At 37.9% G+C, this 21,009-nt stretch overlaps 1 protein-coding gene across 1 annotated transcript in view; it reads left to right on the forward strand.

Moving 5' to 3' along the window:
• Positions 1 to 21,009, forward strand: part of CLCN2 (chloride voltage-gated channel 2) — a 2,181,634-nt gene that overhangs the window by 1,946,763 nt on the left and 213,862 nt on the right. The window contains 1 exon segment of the mRNA XM_044070805.1: positions 2,463 to 2,501. Within this exon segment, the coding sequence (XP_043926740.1) occupies positions 2,463 to 2,501 (39 nt within the window).

The following is a 21,009-nucleotide window of genomic DNA, read 5'->3' on the forward strand; positions in this document are numbered from 1 at the left end:
GGTTAGAGCTTTGATGTTAAAGCTGCCTCAATCATGTTAGAGATAGACCTAAGAATACTGACTGATCTTTAATGCTAACTTTTACTAAAGTTCCCACTTTTTTAGATTTGAAATTATCTTACTGTATTTCCAAGCTTTAGGAAACTTAGATTCGTGAAGACCTCCTATTAGTAAAAGGGGGGGGGGGATCCACCTGCAAAGGTTTTACAGCTCGGTTTTGGATGGAATTCTCTTCAAACTAAAAGTAAGAGTATTGTTTGCAGACTGTATACTTGAGGATACATGTTAAATTATAAGTATTTATGTAATACTTTTTGACAACTGGCCCCCAAATCTTTTAACTGTTTTCAGGTAGGCTGGGAGAGAAAACTGCATTTTTTTAGCAATGCCTTGATAAATTAAGAAAGGGAAAAATTGGCTCAGTTTACAGTTTAATGCTTTTTTCCAGAGATCTATTTATACCCTTCCAGAAGTTTTTGATGTGTTGTGTGGATTATTATACTGTAGCAAAGTATACAGTTATTGTGTTCTCTATCATATTTTTCCTGGCATTTACTTTTTAGCTTTCAATAAATACATTAGGATGTTTATTCCCTTATGCTTTGTATGCTTTCCAAGCCACGTCCCACAAATGGTTTGTACAAAGAAGGACCTGGAAGTCCAAAAGCTAGCAGCATTTTATTTAATTTTACAATAATGTTTTTGACATACTTCTGGTTCTTTGATTTATTATTTCATAGTCCGTACCAAAAGTGCAGTTAAGTGATCTATGTGCCAGAACACCTGTTTCTACCTTGGAATCATGTAAGTTGGATGAGTTCTATTTTAAAGGATTCACTATCGCCAAAATAGGATCTTGTCTAATTTTTAGCAAAAGAAACTTAATTTGTGCATTGCTGTAGTGCATTTGCTAGAGCTAGAATTTCACTGATAATGCCCTTTCAGTCTTACATTTGATTTTTATGTTACAGTGCAGTTTTAAATTTACATGTATTCCATTTTGAGTTATATGTTTTGGTGCAGTGAAAGCCTGCAGATGTATGTGGGGATTGATGGAGGACTTTTAAGTTGTTTGTCCATATTCCATGGGGTTAGCCTCTTTATGGGAGTTTAGAGAGACATCAAACCTTCTAGATGATGGGGATTTTTTGATTTAGTGGAAGTGATTTCTTGTTTAGTCTATTCAGGGACTAACATTAACCTATGACCTTTCTGTACGTCTCTGTTTAAAGTGCTTCCCGCTGTTAACAGTTCTGCTGCTACTTTATATTGTTTGTTACCTGTGTAAGGATGTACTCAGAATTTGGTATGATTCTTTGTTCAATTTTTATTACTTTTGGTCTGGGTCAATGCTCAGCTCAAATGTGTCAGTAGATTAGCCCATCTTCCTGAATATGAAAGAAATGAAATGACTGAAGACAGGTTAGAAAGAAAGAAGGGAGGGGAAGGAAAATGTAGCCTTAATCCTGTGGCCAAAAATGCCAGAATATATTACGTAAAACAACTGTACAGCAGATTATGTAATAAGTAGAATTTGGGCTTTTACACGCGGGTTGTGAGTTGACATTGCTGAACTGTGTGTCTAAGAAATCCTGTATTCAGGTAGCTCTTGCAAAGAAGATTTGAGAGTTTCTATAATTGTACTTGCTGTCAGTCTAACTGCATGGAGAAATTGGAGAATTTACCAATATTTAATAAAAAAAATATCCATGATGGAATTTACATAAATATTTTAATTAGATGCATGATTAAATGGCATATTGTTTTAAATGCTACTAAGGGGCAGGGCTTCAGTGATATAGTTTCTATTAAACTTCTCACATATAACAGAGGTGTAATGAAATTTTCTTTAAAAATAAAGGCATTTTTTCCTCTAATTGTTACTTTTTTGTCTTGTATTAAGAAGAACCTGCTAGTCCAATGACTAGAACCATTTTTATTTAATTTTACAGTAACGTATTTGACATAATTTTTGTTGTTTGGTTTATTATTTTACAGTGTGCGTGCATAAAGTTCAGTTTAGTAATCAGTGTTCCAGTACCACTGTTGCAGGGTGCTTGTAAGTGCACATTGTTACAAAAAAAGAGCCACCAAAATCTGGTCCAAAGGTCTTTTGGATGAGCTGCAACTGTATTTGTTTAAGAGCATGAAGGAGTGTGCATTGATAATAGGTCTTTCCAGCTGATTATGTCTCTGTTTAAGGAGTGGACCAAGTTAACTTTTTAATTGGCATCAAATATTGTCTGCTATGTTGATATTTTATTCTTATTGTTAATGATGAAAACTTAATAAAATGGTTTTGTTTTAGAAAAAAATAAAACATGCAAATATGGGAAAAAAACAAACGACTTGCGTTACTGCAAATCTTATAATGAATCACTGTTCAGTTATCAGTATGAACTTCCTGTAGTAAACTTTAAAATCCACTAACACTGCCTTTTTGTTGCTTTGTTTATATTTAGGATGAATATGACGTAGAAGATGATATGACTTCAACCCAGGTAAGAAGGTTGCACACACTTTACGTAATACATTTTTTAAATACCTTTATTGAATATCACTTGTGACATGGGCAAATTTACATTTATATAAAAGTAATAAAACTATATTAGCAAGTTCACGTTTACAAACATTATACATCACATATATTGCTATATTTCATATAACGTAAGCAACATTTTATAAATTATTCAATTCCTGCCTTTATTTTTTTTTTTTAACAGAAGACATCTTTTTTAAACCATCACCACTTACAACATAGGCAATCATACATCTATATAAATGAAAACAAACCACACCAACACAATCCTAGTTGTAAGCATTTTACATCACAAAGCATACTGACGCAAACATTATGCATCACTTATAATCTACCCAATCATTTTCAGTCAAACATTACATAGCTCATTTAATTCCTGCCTTCTTTTAAACCTCATCCCCCTCTGTATGTATTGTTCCCACAATTCCCATCTTTCCCTATGCAGTTTGTGCTTACCCTTTTCCAAAGACCTGAATTCCAGTTGTTTTTTCTCTGTTAGTATATTCAGTTTGTCTGCCACCTATAACTTTAAACAAGGTAGCCCTTTTCAGTGGACTGAAACCCACAAAATCCAAGTGGCATTTTCAAAGACAATCAGCATGTAGATGAATACGGCACATGGACTGGTTTCAGATTAGCTGCCTGTGTTTCTCGTTTTCCAGGCTTTGCTATGAGCATTGTGTGACACAGGAATATTTTATTGTGTATACCTGAGTGACAGCCAAATTGCTAGTGTTTACATTTACAGAAGCTTTATAGCATTTGCTCTCAAAAATATGAAGGAATAATACCGACTGAGCTATGTAAGGCTGGTTCACCAGTTAAAGGTATGAAATGTGGAATTTAACCTGCTTATCATTTACAATGAAAAATAATAGGAAGAAATAGGTTCCTGGAATTATTATGTAAATAGCTTGAATGTGACAGGTTGATGGGAAAGGAGAGTAGAAAAGACAAATGTCACACGGTGATCGCTCTCTCTCTCTCTCTCTCTATATATATATATATAGAGAGAGAGAGAGAGAGAGAGAGAGAGTGTTATAAGAAGGGGTGTATTGATGGCATTGTAGGATGCACTGATAACACACGCACCTCCCATCCTGGCAAATGAATTACGATTCTGAGCTGTAAATAAACACCTTACTGTCACTTTGTTTCAACTAAATCAGTATTCCTAAGTCACCCACCAAAAAAGAGGTATTTGTGCCTAGTAGACTTTTTCCAAAGAAGTAAAATAAATCATTTTGTTGCATCTGATTTTATACAGTGCTTCCTCAGAATGGAGGTTAAACTAGAGACAAATGACCAAAACATTGAAAGATAATACATGGACTATTTCTGAAAAAGCTTTGATGAGTAAAGTATGCTGTTGTCACAGTTGTTACTGCATAAGAGACAAATGTATGAAATGTTTAAGGAAAGTACAAATGTCAGGTTCTTCACAAAAAGGAGAAATGTGTGGAGGTAAGAGAGCACAATAGAAAACCTGAGGGGAACAGGCTCAGAGAGAATGCTGTATATATTTCTTGTTAAAGATGGTACAAAATCTTGGAACAAGAATCCAGAAAAAAAAATCAGGAGAATAAATGTCATGAAAATTGTTGAACTGTCATAGAACAGGTGGATAGTTCTGGAAGGTCATTGGTACAAGGCAGATACAAAAAATACTTTGCAGATGTTACAAGTTAAAACAATAGACATATTGCCCCATTATGTTCAAGACATGCTACAACATTAGTGGGTTTCAGCATTAACCACAGGTCATGATAGCAAAGCTTGAAAATCCCTTCCCACAAGAATGTAAAGGTTTTTTAGATAATCTTATTTATGACTCATTCATAATCATTTGTAGTGCCTATTTGGGCATACACTGACTCAATTTTCTTGAGAAGAGATTATTTTAAGGTAAAAAGATTGTTTGCACTAATCTGTAGTGTGGAATGTACTTTCCCTGTATTGTAAGAACACATGTATTTTGTTCTAGCGTGCACACACACTTTACCATGTTCCAATATATTAGTGTTACAGGTTGTCTGTAAATGGATAGCTAATGTTCTGTATTTTACAAGCTAGAGTTATCATGCAGTACACTAGGAGTAGAAGTAGTCCAAGAAGGCTTCTCCCAAACCAAGAGTATATATAGTAGGCTTTTCAGTTACATTTATGAAGAAATGTTAACATAGTCCGATGGTTCTTAACGCAGATATGCAAGCGTTATTTTTTTACAAGTTGTTAGTGAACAGACATTAAATGTTTGCATTATGTCCATAATAATTCTGTTTTTACTGCAGTGTTCTGCCTTTAGCTGAATTCCTTTGTGTCTGCCATGTAACATACGTGATTAATACTGTCACACCATGCAGTGTTGCTGCTGTATTGTTTCTTACATTCTCTCTTTACGATCGACACTGCATAATTTTCTGTTAAGGTATTGAAGAACCACTCTTCTACTTGCACATTAAGGTGTTTAATCGCAGCACATAAGATAGCAATAAAAAACTTTATATGCAAGCTTTCAGGTGTCTTAATGCACATAGTTATTATAAGACCACCAGTGAAAATTACCAACAGTTTTTTTTTTGGCAAATATATTAACATTTGCATTGTAGTTAATGTATTTCAGAACTGTTCATCTGTTCCTTTCAAAAGGAATTACTTATTATTGTGTTTTAATGTGATGGTTACTTGTTTAGTAGGTATAGTCTCTAAAGTTCCAAGTTATGTCAGCTTTCATGATAAGGCACTTTTACATTGAGCAGGAAGAAAACTGAGGTGAACAGAATATTCATTAATAACTTACAAGTTCATAGGGATTACCAGTCTGTGTTTTGTTTCAGTGCCTTAAGTCTTTATCTCATTTAGCTTTCTGTAAATGTTTGTTTAAATGCCATTATACGTATAAATTGTTACCACAAGGGCTCTTTTTTTAGCACGATGTCACGTTTGTTTGCTCATTTCCTTATTAAGTTGGTAACTGGATTGATTGATCAGAAGACATTTTTTGGTCAAGAACTGTGCCCAATGCAAGTATGCAAAAAAGAAATTAAAACAGAAGCAGAAAATGTAATGATGTAAACAGTCACACAGCTATGAAAGTATTCTACACAAATTATTCTAAGTATGTTTAAAAATAATTTTATGCAGATGTCATTGTTTTGGGCAAAGGCAACGAATAAAACTTTGCAGAGGGTGGTGATTTAGACAACAGAGTTGAGCTTACTAGAAAACCTAACATAAGAGGAGATATGTGAAACTGTCTACTGAATATTGCAAAAAAAATTGGGTTTTTTTTTGGTTCCTTGCAGCTGGTGATTAGCTGCCCCCCAGGACCTCTCCTATTGCATCAGGCCTACTGTCACACCTTCCTCTCCAGTTCTTATCCTGACACACATTTGATGCTGTTGAGATTGAGGGTCTTGGTACAGCATTGTGTTTTGTACTAATATTTTGCATCCCCTACATGCACCTGTTTGATGTCCAGGAAAAGGTATACAAAAGGAAATGCTAGTGTCTTGTCCCATCTCCATAGTGACTTAATTCATGTTCCCAACATATTCCTCTTAAGAACAGTGCCCCCTGCATGTCCCTTGCCTTTGCCAGGGATAAACCATGAGGTGCACCCAAGTGTGTGCCACCTTTCCCAGGGTGGGCACACCCATCCTTTTCTATCAGCGCCCCAGACATCCAAACCACTAATTGAACGTAGGTCACCTGGTTAGTAGGCTGGGCTTCATCCCTCTCTGTCACAGCACCAGCTGTATTTATCATGCTAAAGTGGCTGACCATAAGAACATTGGAGGGGAAGAATGCAATGATGAAGTGATGAATCACTGCACATGGGGCAGGATCCTTGAAACAAAACCAAGTGAATGCCAGCATCTGTAAAACATTTCCTGTTATACATATACTGACAAAGTGTTTTTTTTTCATCTGTTTGAAAGTTTGTGTTTTGCTTGTTCTTAATTTTGTGTAGCGGCTGGTTCTAGTGGAGTGGGAAAATCTTCTGAAAAGCATTTTCACTTATAATGAGACCAAAAATGGTCCTTATGAAAATGAGGAGTCCTAACCACAGGATCGAATTTGCAGTAATGGTCCTGTTTCTGAGTGAATTACATGCTATTTATGGCTAGGCTGTGAAGCATTGAATTGTGAGCAAAAAATAATGCATGCAATCTGTGCTATTCAGGAATTAGTAGCTCTTGTGAAGCACTACTACGCACAAATGGGCGTTTTTGTAAGTGTTCCATATTTCATGGAATAGCCATACTGTGCCTAGATATGCATTTAAACAGTCTGTAACACTATGTTGAATGTATTCTTTTCATCACATGTGCTTCTGCTCATAGGCTTTCTAGAACGGAATTTGATTTCCATTAAAGTCTGAAGTAGCAGCTTTGGGGTAACATTCAAACATATCCATGTTCCCTAGTGGTGATAGTCCTCACTGAAAGGTATGTCCTTACTGTCACTTGGGTTATTTCTGAGTAGAAGTACAAGCAGTTAATGATGTACCCATATACACAGGCATCACCCCATTTATATAATGTAATCTGTTATGCATTCATGGATTAGAACTCTGTTCTCATGTAAGCATGAGGTTGTAAATTAGGCATGGCCTACCATGAAGAATGTTTATTTATTATTTCAGTTTGATTACCGGGGAGGTCCACTGGGCTTGGGGGCCCATTTTCAGTGGAGGCCCGGGGAGAAACGCTCCACAGAAACAATTTTAATTACAAGTAAGAGTTCAGACACAGATAACATAACAATTAACAGGTTTCTAAATATTCTACAATGCTAATATCAGATTGCTAAAATAGCAAAAGTATTAACAGTTTCAGTTAAGTTCAGCAGGAAAAAATTGGGGTATTGTATAAAAAGCAAAACATTTCTGTTTAGTAGCTTATGCAATTAGTATTTTAGAAGAGGTGAGGAAGGAAGGAGGTTGGCCTGGGTAGGTTATGCATAAAGTGCAAAAATGCTTTAGTAGCATATACAGTTAGTATTTTAGGAGAGGTTAGAAGTGGTTAGGAAGGTATAGAGGTAAAAAGCAGTTGATCCCTGCCCTTGTTTGTGCCAATGCTTCTTTTCCTACCTCAAATTATAGCATTAATATTTTTCTAAATCTTGTGTATGTTTTTGTTGCCCTTTATTGCTGATAATGCTGGAAGGAGAAAACGACTGCGTGATGATGATGTCAGAGCTGTTACAAAACTGAGCAGTACTTTGGCTGTAAACCACAGAATGTTGTAGAGCAAGAGGAGGTATCCTAGATAATCTTACTACAAATGTTTGGGAAGTGTGATCCTGAAATTCCTATGTACTGTCACTCTACTAGTCGGCTTAAGGTCTATAAACTGAAATTTGACTGGACTCTAGAATTATTTCTTGCCACATCAAAGCTGCTAAGTAAAAAGCAGTTGAACCCTGCCCTTTCCATAGTCAAATGGCAGAAGGCAGTGTGGGAAGTATATTAAGCAAATCTACTTATCCCATCACTGAACCACTGCCTTAAAGAGACGTGCTGGAGGCCATCTGTTTTGTGTGTGTGTGTGTGTGTGCGCGCGCGCACGTGTGTGTGCATGTCACCCTTTGGTTCCCTGAGATTAGGAAGGGACATTGATGGAGTTCTGGGAAGTTCCTCACTCAAGATTTTTGCCATCATATAAGTGGTCAGATCATACTATTCTAGTACTTCCTTGTCAAAGAGGGCTCCATTTTGTATAGCTGTCTGATTAGGATATTGCCCTTATTCTTTCACCAGCTGTTTTTATGTATTGGCTCAAGTAACTTTCTATAAGAGCATTCTGGGAAAGTATGAACATCATCTAGTTTTCTTTACTTCTTTAATAAAGCTGTACCTACTCTTAGAATTAGTAGTTCTGACCTAAGTACCAGACTGCTAACTGAACACAAGTGTGCCCACTACCTTCCTTTGTCATTCAAACACAAGTGTGCCCACTACCTTTCACAAGTGTGCCCACTACCTTCCTTTGTGGTCCAATCACAGGTTTGCCTACTACCTTCCTTTGTGATCCAATCACAGGTTTGCCTACTACCTTCCTTTGTGATCCAATCACAGGTTTGCCTACTACCTTCCTTTGTGATCCAGACGTGTGCACACTACCTTCCTTTGTCATCTGAACACAAGTGTGTCCACTACCTTTCTTTGTCATCCTAGGAGGGCATACAAGTTTACTTTGATTTTTGGTGCATCAGTTATCATTAATTTAATGCACAGGAGAGCCATTGCTTTTATTTCTTGTAAGAGAGTGTTAAAATAAGCACTTAATATCACTTTTTTTCTGACAATTTCTGGAAAATGGTTTGGCTTTTATGTTAATAGATATTTGTGTCATATGAAATAGAATATGTGTTCTTAACATGTAAGGAAAGCAGAACATCTATTATTAAAAAATAATAAAATGTGCTGCAATATGGCCAAATCTGAGAAGAGAACAGAAATAACATCAATAAAATGGTACCATAAGGAAAACTAGAAAAAAACTGATGTCACTTTTTGTCTGACTCAGCAGATTGATAGTACCTTTCATACCCTACACTGGAATTTTCCTCCTCCGAATAACCACTGTCATGACATAGCATGAGTTGTAGGACCTTTAAGACTTTTGGGTATAAAACTAATTTGCATAACTTTCATTGTGAGTGACGTTGCCAAGATTATACATGAATGTGGTTGGTATGAAAAAGCTGTGATAGTGGATAACATCTTAAGTATCTTTTACAGTGGATAGTGGCCTTTTTTCAGGGGAAAACTGAGGTGGTATTTCTCTTAGGAGAAATTTGGCTAGGGCATCAGGGAATTTCCCCTACTTGTCATTGTTGTGAAAGGGACCCATGTTGGAGGAACACTTCCTGTTTCCATTTCATCTGCAGAGGTGGCCCAGAGAAACAAGGAGGCAGATAGAGAAGGAATTGATTGAGTGATGAAAGAAATGAAGGAGAAAGCAATTACCAAGACCTGAGAATGTGTGCAGGATTCTGAGGGAATGTTTCAAAGAAACCTGTTTGGAGATGAGTCAGCAAATGATAGATGTATAATTGCAACCCTCCAGTTGGGAGGGTTGTAGGATAATTTACGTAAAGGGTGGTGCAGAGTGAGCCAAAAAGTGAAGGATATGTTTCCTGGGGGGACATTATGGAGAAAATATAAAATGAGGATGCAGAGGCAATCCTTAAGAATAGCAATGAGATGGAAAAGAAAACATATTTAGAGAAAGTAAAAGAAGACAAAAGGGGAGTAGCAGAAAAGAAAGCAGAAGAAAATGAAAAATGGAAGTAAGTGGTAAAGATTCAAAGTAAAGAAGACAAAATGGACAGATATGAAGTGTGGGGCAATTTAATAGCTCCTTTGGATATGAAAGCACATGAGGTAAGAGCATCTATTCTTAACAGCGAGACATTTTGTGACATTATATTTGGGACTGTTTTCTCCAAGAAAAATTTTCTTGAAGAATTTGGAAAAAAGAAACACTGTAAGTCATGGGATCTTTATGTGATAAAAGCATTTAACAGGGAAATAAAAAAGAAAATTCATGTAGAATTTCAAACAGGTAGAAAGAGAGCTTTTGAAAGTGCATTTAAAAGATTTATGTAAAGAAGTACTGGGCATTGGGCCATTGCAAAGGTTTATGAGAAAATAGGTTTATGGATTGGTGGCTGGGATTTTAGTACCATGTTAAAAATTGAAATAGAAAAAAATATACATATACCAAACATGATAGATCTGGAGGGGAATGGGATGTTGTAAAATACTGAGGACAACCCAAAATATAATTTTTGTGGAAAAAGAGATTTGATAAGTAACTGTGACAAAACAAAATGTTATATTTGTGGGGAAGTGGGACATGATACAAAACTTGTGAATTAAAATGTTATAAATGTAACAAAATTGGACATTTATGGATGGATTGCAAAAATGAAAATAATATTAAGGAAAAAGAAAAAAGACAGAGAAGAACATGAACAAAGAGAAGAATGTTTAGTAGTAGTAGAAATAGAAGAAAAATTAGATGAGGAAAACATAATGAAGAGGATATAAAAGAAGTTTAAATAAATTATAAAGACATAAATTGGGAGGTAGTAAAATGGAAAAAAATCTATTAGTAAAGGGGTAAAAGACAGAAAAAGAAAATTTAAAGGGATAAGTAAAAAAGAAAACAAGAAAAGAAATAGATGAAAGAATATGTACAGCTAATGATAGGGCTTGGTGTAATGGTTAAGGCATTTGACTCTAACCTTTGCAAAGAAAATTGGCTAGTCTTAGAATGGCCTATTAGGAAAGCTAGCCTAGTAACTACCTATGAACTTATAAAACCATGGCTCTAAAGAAAAGGGAAAATTAAAATGTTAGAGTGCTTTCTGTAAATATGTATAGTATTAAGAATATAGTAAGAAGAATAGGAAATTTGCAGTGGTGTAATACATATGAAATAGATGTAATTATATTAGAAGACACATGATTTTTAACGAATGAAGAAAGATTACAAATAGAGAAACTATGGAGAGAAAAGATAATCTGGAATTTGGAAATGAGAGATGTTCTGGAATAGCCATATTCTATAGAAATGCAGTAAAGATGTTACGTGTAACTTTAGCAAAATGCGAAAATTAACCATTGTAGACTTAAAATGGAAAGAACAAGTATATAGAATTATAGCATTATATGCTTCTACTGATTGTAAAGGAAGAGAAAGCTTATTATTTCATCAGATTTTAGACTATTTAGTGATAAATATGAATATTATAATAATGGGACACTTTACTTGTGATTTATGAGGCAAGTGTAAAAAAAGGAAATGATATAAGAAAAATGTTAAAAGATATAAGATGTGGTGATTTAAAACTTTGGGACAAAAATTCATGGACTTACAAAAGGGATATGTATAGAGCTGAAATAGATAATTTTATAGTAACAAAAGGTTTAGTTCTAGTAGAAGGAGAATTAGTTGAAGCAGGGTTTTCTCATCAGGTTGCAATATGGCTAGAAATATAGAAAACAAGAAATATATAAAAATAGGCAAAGGAATAAAATGGATAAATGAGAAAGCCTGGAATGAAGAAGGAAAGAGATTTGTAATCCAGTTAATAGAAAGATCATATTACTATGAGAACATTTTATAAAAATGTTCTGAATGGTGAATGATATTTAAGGACAATATTAAAAATGTTTTTACAGTGGCAATATGTGAGAAAAAGAGAGAGAGAAAAATAAAAGAACAAACAATTTCAACCACAGCTCCACAAAACTAAGTAACCAAGCAAAACACACCAACCAAAAGCAAAAAACAGAGCCAGACTCCACAAGTTTTAGGTCTTTCATCCGCTTTTAATTACCAACGAACTTCATCAGAAAACATGAGACAAACAATCCCATCTTTTTCAACAAAATCAAAAAAGTACATGACTGAGATCAACGAATCATGAATAAGAAAAATAATTACATAAACCCCTTAGTAAAAATCAAAATCTTCTTAAAGACAAATTACATCTTATAAAATACTTTTTTTGTAAAATAAAATAATGTATAGCAATACATGGAAAGATTTAGAACATAATGATAGAAAGTACATTGACAAAGAAAAAGAATTGCTTGAAAGAAATAAAGGAAACATGCAAAAATTGTTTTATATAAGCAAATATATGATTTACAAGGCAAAAGAGAAGTATCAAGTTACTTAAGCAGATTAGTAAAGGAAGAAGGTAATGTAATGAGATAAATAAAAAGTATAAAAAGAGAAATAGAAAGAATTCAGGAAAAGATTGTATAATATGTACAAGAAATGTTTAAAGAAAAAAGAAGGTAGTGAAAAAAAAAGCATTGAAATTAAAAAAACATAACAGAAAGAGAATAAAGAGTTGGAAAAGATATTTACTTAAATGAGCTAGATAAACTTTTAGGACAAGTAAATATAGATTTGGCTACATGATGAGATGGAATAAGTATGAAATGTATAAAAATGTACGGAATTGGCAAAAATGTATTTTTAAAGATTTTCAATGAATTTTAAATGAAGGGTTTATATATAAAGAATTATGTAGTAGAATACTTGCATTCATATGTTTGAAGGAAGATAGAGGACTATTAAAAAAGGTGGAGACCACTAGTATTGAATAGTAATGATTATAAGATCTTTATAAAAATAATGCAAAAGAGATTTAAAATTACAGTGGAAAATATTGAGAATAGCACATATAGTATAAACAGAAAGGGTTGTCAAGAATTTTTAAAGATAGAGAAATTGTGGAAGATATGATGAATAGAAAACAAGAAGCAACAATTATCATAGACCTTAATAAGGCATTTGATATAATTGGACATGGAATCTTATGGGTAATAATCAATGAATATAAGTGAGATAGTTAGAAAATGATGTGTGTCAGAGTATATTAAGAATAAAGTAAAAATAAAGTAAAACTCCTTGTAAATAGCTGGTTAATCCAAGAGGTATATATAAAGAGTAATGTAAGACATGGATGTCCAATGAGTTATATATGCTTTACATTAGTTATGAATGTGATGGTGCATGAAATATATTACAAAATGATATAATTGGACTTGGATGTCATACCTTTGTTTATAAGTTGCGCAACATAGAGTGATTTCCTCACCACTGTAGACGTGTGATGATCAAAGACTAAATTACTATATATGTGTGTCCCCAAGTCCCTGACTACTGGGTCAGCTCTAAAGGGGGTGTTGTCAATATGATAGTTACTAAGGATGAATGACTTCCCAAAGGTTGGTATTATGCATTTCTTGGCATTTCATTTTAGTCCATTTCTCTGACACCAGTTGTTTGTCTGTGTCAGCCCCTCTTGTAGAACATTTGTAAGTGTGAGATTCATTGACAGCTCCTAATTTGTAATCATCTGCAAATTTATTCAGCCAGAGACCACTGACATTGGCCTTGACTTCTGAGAGGTAAATGCCAAAAAGGAGCAGCCCAAGGACTTATCCCTAAGGGACTACACATGCGACTGTCCTCTTTGTAGAGGTGGACTCCCCAATACTAACATCCTGGGTCCTGTCTGAGAGCCAGTTGGCTATCCACTGGGTGACATACGGGTTTATACCTAACCTCTTGAGTTTGTCAACAATGCCCGAGTGGGGTATTGTGTCAAATGCCTTGGCCAGGTTATTGTAGGCAGTGTGAACAATTTTTCCCTCATCCATTGATTTGGTGACCTTCTCAAAGAAGTGCACCGGGTTGAGTAAGCATGATCTGTCCTTAACAAAACCAAGCTGGGTTGGGTCCAGTGTCTGGAGGTTTACAATATCTCTGTTGATAATCTCCATGATAATTCTTTCCATGGCTTTACATATAAGACTAGTGAGACTTATAGGTCTGTAGTTTCCCGGGTCTATAGATGGCTGTTGCCTTTCTCCATTCATAAGGCATAAAGCCTGTTTGGAGGCTACAGTTAAATAGTAATTCCAGAGGCCCTGATAGGTCATGTTTCATACTATTTAGAAGGCATCCTAGGATATTGTCTGGGTCAATTGATGCAGTGTTCTTGGTCTTAGAGAGAGCATTAAGGACCTGTTCCCTAGTGATAATAAGGGGAGTTATATTTGATGATATTTCCTGAGGGAAGGTTGACGGAGAGAGAAAAGTAAAGTTGAAGCTGAGTTTATCAGCCAGGAGGTTTGTTATATCTTCTGGCTTAGTATAGGTGGCTCCATTTACAATGAGCTCTGCACACAGATGTGTATTGCCTTTGAGGTTGTGGACATTGCTAAAGAATGCTTTGTGGTTGTCCTTGGCCTGGGAGGCCAAATGTACCTCAAATTTGGCTTTGTTAGATTTTATTTGTCCTCTGAGTTGTTTGTTTAGTTTGATGGGAGTGCTTTTATCTTGCTGGGTGCTGCACCTCCTAATTTGTACCATGATTTTCTTCCTCCTGTTATACATCCAATTGATTTTGTGATTCCACCAGGTTGGCTTGTTTTTTGAGTTAGTTCTGTACTTCTTCCTGGTGGGTACAGCTGCCTCTATGCAGCTATTAACATGCTTATACAGGGTTTCTGTGAATAGTTCTGCATAGACAGCTAAGTATAATCTTTTTGAAATACAACTGTAATTTTCTATATTTAAAGTTTTCCTCCTTTAATACCTTTTTCTAGCAATGCAATTAGTTTGTTGTCAAGTGTCTGCGCTTTTTGTGTGTCCCTTATACCACTTGGTATTTCTCGTCTACCATAGCTGGTAGTTTTTTCTTTCCCTCCTCTAACTTACCAATAGGTAATGTTTCCTACCATCGCTGGTAGATTCTTCTTTCTGTGTGAGTGGGTCTGTCTTTTCTAACCCCCTACCCCTCTTTTTTTTCTTGCTTACCGTGGCAAAGAAGTCAAAAATCTACACAGGCTTTAAACAGTGCTAAGAGCACAGCAGGAAAATGCCGAAGTCTGACAGACATGGGAAATGCGTGTATTGCTTAGGTGCATCACATCTTGACAGTAACTGTTCTATCTGCCACGGCCTTAGTAACAGAATCTTGGCAGAATGTAAGAAAAAGTTTACTCTTAAAGCACTGCTTAAAGCACCCTTTGAAGAAGCCAAGGCCGACAAGTTTACTCCAGCCTCTGGTTCAAAATTTAGTTACTCAATCCTGACATCTCCATCGGCGCAGACACCAAAAAGGCATAAAAGCTCTTCTATTGGATCTTCTGTGGAACCGAAATCTAAGGTTCCAAAAATCTCAGAAAGTACTGACTATTTGGCACCAACTGCTATTTCAGTGCTGTCAACACCTATTTCGACATTGTCACCGACTACGACACCGGCACCAACTTTGGCACCAGTACCAACTATGTCCTCTGTATCGGCACTGACTTTATCAGCTACCACATCAGTGCTGACATCTCCTATGGAGCTGCAGTCCATAATTTATCCCCTGGTGCCAAACACTAAAGGATTCCATATGCCCAGGCCAAGATGCTCTTCCCACGATCAACCTCTTTCTGGGTCAACTTCCAAGCCCCTTTGATTCTACCTCAGGATCGTCTGTCTGCTCCACCAGGAGTCTCTCCAAACTTGATATTGTGAGGTTGGTGGACCAGCTTCTGACAGCCATGGGTCTTCCTTCATCTTTTCAACCCCTCGCCCTACTGGAGCAGGTGAGTTTTCTCCCAGTACCCCTACATATATTCCTCCTCTAATATCCTCACAGGCTTTAGAGCTTTTGACTCCAACTGCACAGGTCCAATGGTTTCGGCACCAACAACATCTTTGTCTTTGTTCTGGGTACGGCCCTGTCTCCCTTGGTGCCATCAGAACTGATGGGCCCCCAGGATCGGTCCTCTGCCTTGGGACCAGGGGATTTGAATCGTCTCCTATTTTTATTCAGAGTCGACTTTACCACGTCAGTCTGTGCCAGCTGCAGGTATTTCCTCATCTACAGGCTTAAAGATGGGTCTCTTGGGGTAGGGTGTGACCCCATTCCAAGTTTGTTGGTCTTTCTTGCGGGCTCCCATCCCTCCTGGGGGGGGGGCTGCTTTCCAGGCCATGGAGAGAGCCTTGGCCACTGCTACTTCTCAGTTGGCTCCTGTGTTACTGGAGTCTAACCCTCTGACCCCTGTCCTACCAGAGCTTACACTGACCTCAGTTCCTGAACAGCAAGCTCTAAGGCTGCAAGAATTAGCATCCAAAGACCACCCTTCTTCCAAGTCCTCCTTAGATATTCCCACTAAAGAGCCTCCTCAGAAGAGACTGTGTAAGAGGAAATACCTAGACTCCCCTGAAGAGTCTGTCACCGAGGACAAAGAATTCAGTGAGGGGGAGGGTTCCCACTGATCACCCCTCATAGATCTCTTTTGGAGACATCTTGGAAATCTTCAAACAGAGGGATAACTGGAAGTCCAAAGACCCTTTCTCTGAAGAGTCTGTTTTCTTGCATGCCTTTGGAGCTCACCCATTTACTTCCTGGTTGACTCCTCCCACTGACGATCATATTAAGCTGATCACTCAGTAGGCTTGGAAGATTCCTGATTCCATAGAACCAATTTCCTGGAGACCAGATAGAATACTCTCAGCACCCGAGAATCACCAACACTAGGTGGAAGGCATAGCAGTAGATGCCATGGTGATGGCGGCTGCCACTAAAAAGGAACTAGTTGAGGAAAGTTCCACTGTTCATCCCCCTAACCGAGAGTCGAGGAAATGGACAGATTTGGGAAGCAAGTTTATGCATTATCCACCTTTACTATCAGGTCCTTGAACTTCATGGCACATTTTACTAGGCTCCAAAGGGATCTGATCAAGGAGCTGTCAGACACCCTGGCAGGAACTGTAGCTGAGGGGGTCCAGGAAAAAGTGGCATCCCAGATAGCTACCCTAGCATCTACCTCTAATTCATCCATGAGGCTCATTGCACATGCAACCGAAGGGGGCAACCAGGTCAGCCGGTTCAGGTGTTGCTCTTCGACGACACGCTTTGATGTGCCTGTGTGAGTTTGCTGAACCATTCAATTCTTCTTACTTTATCAATGCTCCCTTTGATGGATCATCTTTGTTCGGCCCCAAAGTTAAGGAAACTCTTTCCAGGTGTGAGAAAGACAGAAAGACTCTGTCTGCTTTTGGCATATGTTTTTATGCTCCTCAACAAGGCTATTCTAGGAATCAGAGGAGTGGAAAGATGTAGTTTAAGAAGCCCCAGATGCGTTTCCAGGAAACACGTGGTACTGACTCCCCTTGGGGCAAAGGGGGGAGTTCAAATGGAAGACACTGTCCTAGAGGCAGAGGTGGCCCGCAAAACCAGAGATCCAAGGAGTCCTTCTCTGGCCAACCCTATCAGAGTTCTTGAAATGAGGCAAAATTTCTTACCTCTGGAAGCAGTCAGGGGGAAGATTTTCTTTGCACCCATCAGCCTGGCAACATATAACCACAGATGCCTGGCTGCTGACAGTAATTTCCAGAGGTTACCTTATCCCGTTCTCCCTTTACCCAAGATCTCAAGTAAGGCTTCCTGATGTTCCACCCAGTCAGAAGGACCAAGCAGCCTTAGAGGTTCAAAAGCTGCTAGACGAAAGAGTCATCCAAGAAGTCCCATGAGACCAAAGAGTATCCTGATTTTACTCAAGATTCTTTTTAGTGCCAGAAAAGACAGGGGACTGGAAACCCATTCTGGATCTCAGCATTCTAAACAAATTTGTTCAACAGTCCACATTCAAGATGGTAATGGTTCAGTCAATACTTCCCTTTCTGGAAGAAAATGATGGGATGTGCTGTATAGACCTTCAAGATGCGTATTACCACATGAAAACGGACAAACGTTCAAGAAGGTTTCTCCGTTACTGGCTAGGAGCCAGTCACTGTCAGTTCAGGGTGCTGCCCTTTGGTCTCACCACAGCCCCCAGAGTGTTCACCAAATGTATAGCAACAGAAGCAGCTCACTTGAGACTGCACGGATTCTGGATGTTTCTATATCTGGAAGACTGGCTCATCACAGCTTCCACCAGACATCTATTGCTACGAGCGATAGAAATCATCTTGCAGTTGTTGTTCATGGACTTGGGCATCACGATCAGTCAGACAAAGTCCCAACTGACCCCTTCTCAAGATATGGAATTTATCGGAGCTGGTCTAAACATGCTGTATTGCATAGTCTCCCTACCTGTTCACAGCTTGTGTACAGAATAAAATCTCAGGTTCATTCTCTCCTGACCTCAAACAAAGATCAAGCTCGACTGGTACTTCAAGCATTAAGGTCCATGGCAGCAGCGATAACTCTGGTCCCTTTAGCAAGATATCACATGAGATTACTACAATGGCTACTAGTTCAGTGGTCCATACTAACTCACTCGATGAACCATCTCATATTTCTCACCAGACACTGCAAAAAGAACCTGTCATGGTGGATGGGATCCAAGCAAATTCTTCTTGGCCACCCCTTTGTCCCTCCTCAACCCAGAGCCATAGTGACCACGGATACGTCCCAGATGGGGTGGGGGGCATTATCTTGGAAAGACCATCCAAGGCACTTGGTCCATTTTAGAGGCCAATTTGCATATCAACATCGAGGAGTTGAGGACGGTGCTTCTAGAGCTGCAAGCATGTCACTGTGCCCTCCCTCAGGGAACAATTGCAATTCAGTCAGACAACATGTCTGTAGTCTGATATATCAACAGTCAAGGAGGAACCAGATCCTATCTCCTCTGTCGAGAAGCCCTCCGAGTGTGGCAGTGGGCCATTGCCTCCAACTGCTTTCTGATAGCAACACACATCCCAGGGAGTTCAAACATGATAGCAGACAAATTGAGCACATGCATTCTATTGCCTCATGAGTGGTCAGTCATTTCCATTATAGCGAAGAAGATCTTTCATCACTGGGGCTAGCCTTGCTGTGACCTTTTTGTTTCACCCCAAAACAAGTGCAGAAGTTATTTTGCCCTGATCCCCCCTCAGGGAGTCCCTGATAGATGTGTTCCCCTCAATTGGCCCCCAGGTCTCCTGTGCCTTTCCTACTTCCAGTCTAAGTCTACTTTTTCTCAAGAAACCAGGCAGGTTTAGAAGCAAAGCAATTCTCTTTGCACCCTACTGGCTTCAACAAATTTGATTTCCCTTCCTATGGCCTCATCTAGTTCACCGTCCATGGGTTCTGGACCCAGTTCCAGACCTTGTGTCTCACCCTCGGGGACTGCTGCATCCCAGTCTTCAAAGTGTCAGGTTAACTGCTTGGTTCCTCCAGTTCCATTAGTCACCAGGCATAATGATATACCATCCCCAGTGAGAAAAATTTTGCTTGCCTCACATAAACCATCCACCAGGAACTCTACCTTAGTAAGTGGAACAGGTTTTCAATCTGGGCTTGTGGTAATGATCTCAATCCCTTTTCAGCTCCAGTAGAAAATGTGTTAGAATTTCTGGCCACCCTTTTTGCAAAAGGAGCTTCCGCTTCTACTGTTAAGGTAATTCTAGCTTCCATCTCTAATTTTCATAATGGATTAGGAGAAATGTCTTTCTTTTCACATAGACTATGTAAGGTCTTCCTCAAGGGAATTATTTGAATAAAGCCACCATTTAAAGATCCTCTACCACCATGGGACCTGACTGTTGTTCTACAATCACTGGCACTTACTCCCTTTGAACCAGCAGCTACTTGTGATTTGAAGTTTCTGTCTTGGAAAACACTTCTTCTTATAGCTCTGACCTCTGCAAGAAGAGTATCTGAATTGCAAGCCTTATGTTCAAAGCCCACTTACTTGTTTTTCCATAAGAAATGAATCCGCTACAGGAACAGCCAACAACAGAAATGAGAGTTGTTGGCTGTTCCTGTAGCCGATTTTTTCATTGTTTTTCCATAAGGATAGAGTTACATTCAGGGCCAATCCATACAGGAACAATCCATCCTTTCTTTGAAAGGTGGTTTCAGATTCCAACGTCAGTCAGACTATAGACTTACCAGTCTTCTTTCCAAATTTTACCAACAAAGGTGAATACTGCCTACACGTGCTAGATGTACACAGTTACATTTTTACCTCAATAGAACTAAGGAATTCAGGAAATCAGATCAGTTAATTATTTCCCTCGCTGGAACAACCTTAGGAAAATCTGTGTCTAAGGTTACCTTGTTAGAATGGCTAAGAGATTGCATTATTTTCATTTATAACAAAAAACAAGCTAAAATTATCATTGCCAGTTAAGGCTTATTTCACCAGATCCATGGCTACATCAGCTGTTTTCCATTTGAAGGCTTCCATGGACGAGATAGGCACAGCGGGAACATGGGCTACTCCACATACCTTTATCACTCATTACAAATTGGATTTGATCTCCAGGGGAAGAGCTGCCTTTGGGTCTATGGTTCTCAGGAATATTCTTTCATAGGGCCACCCAGGATCTAAAGTAGCTGGGGACTCTGTCCCATCAGCCAAGAATGGATGAAGATCGACAACATCAGATAAAGAAGTTATGTCTTACCATAACGTTCCATCTGTGGTGTTGATCTTCATCTGTTCTTGACATCCCTTCCTCCTTCCCCCTCCTGGGAACTCCCGGCAGAGCAATTTTTGTCCTGGGTCTTGGGTTAGGATACTCCTTGTACATTGTTTTTTCGTGGCGGTTAATTTCTATTTAGGTGTATATATGGACATGGATATATATTCCTTTTTATAAAATTGCAAACTCGATCTGAGGTAATGTAGAGAGGGGCATTCTGGGTAAACCTTTAGCTTGAGAGTTTTTTGGCTGGCACGAGCTATATAACAGCCAGATTGGTTCCAAGGATCGGAACCGTAACCCATCAGTTAAGCATAGATGAAGATCAACACCACAAATGCAACATTATTGTAAGACATTTCTTCTTTTTTTTTTGAAATGTAAAAGAGTAAAAAAAAGTTATGGGGAAGACTATGTAAATAAGATTTTTTGAAAATATAAAAGAAGTGGATGAAATAAGCATGGAGATGATTAAATATGGATATTATGAGAATAGAAGTAAATAAAATA

Source organism: Protopterus annectens, chromosome 4.part1 (assembly GCF_019279795.1).
Source record: "Protopterus annectens isolate FY-2018-M chromosome 4.part1, PAN1.0, whole genome shotgun sequence".
Lineage (NCBI taxonomy): Eukaryota > Metazoa > Chordata > Ceratodontiformes > Protopteridae > Protopterus > Protopterus annectens.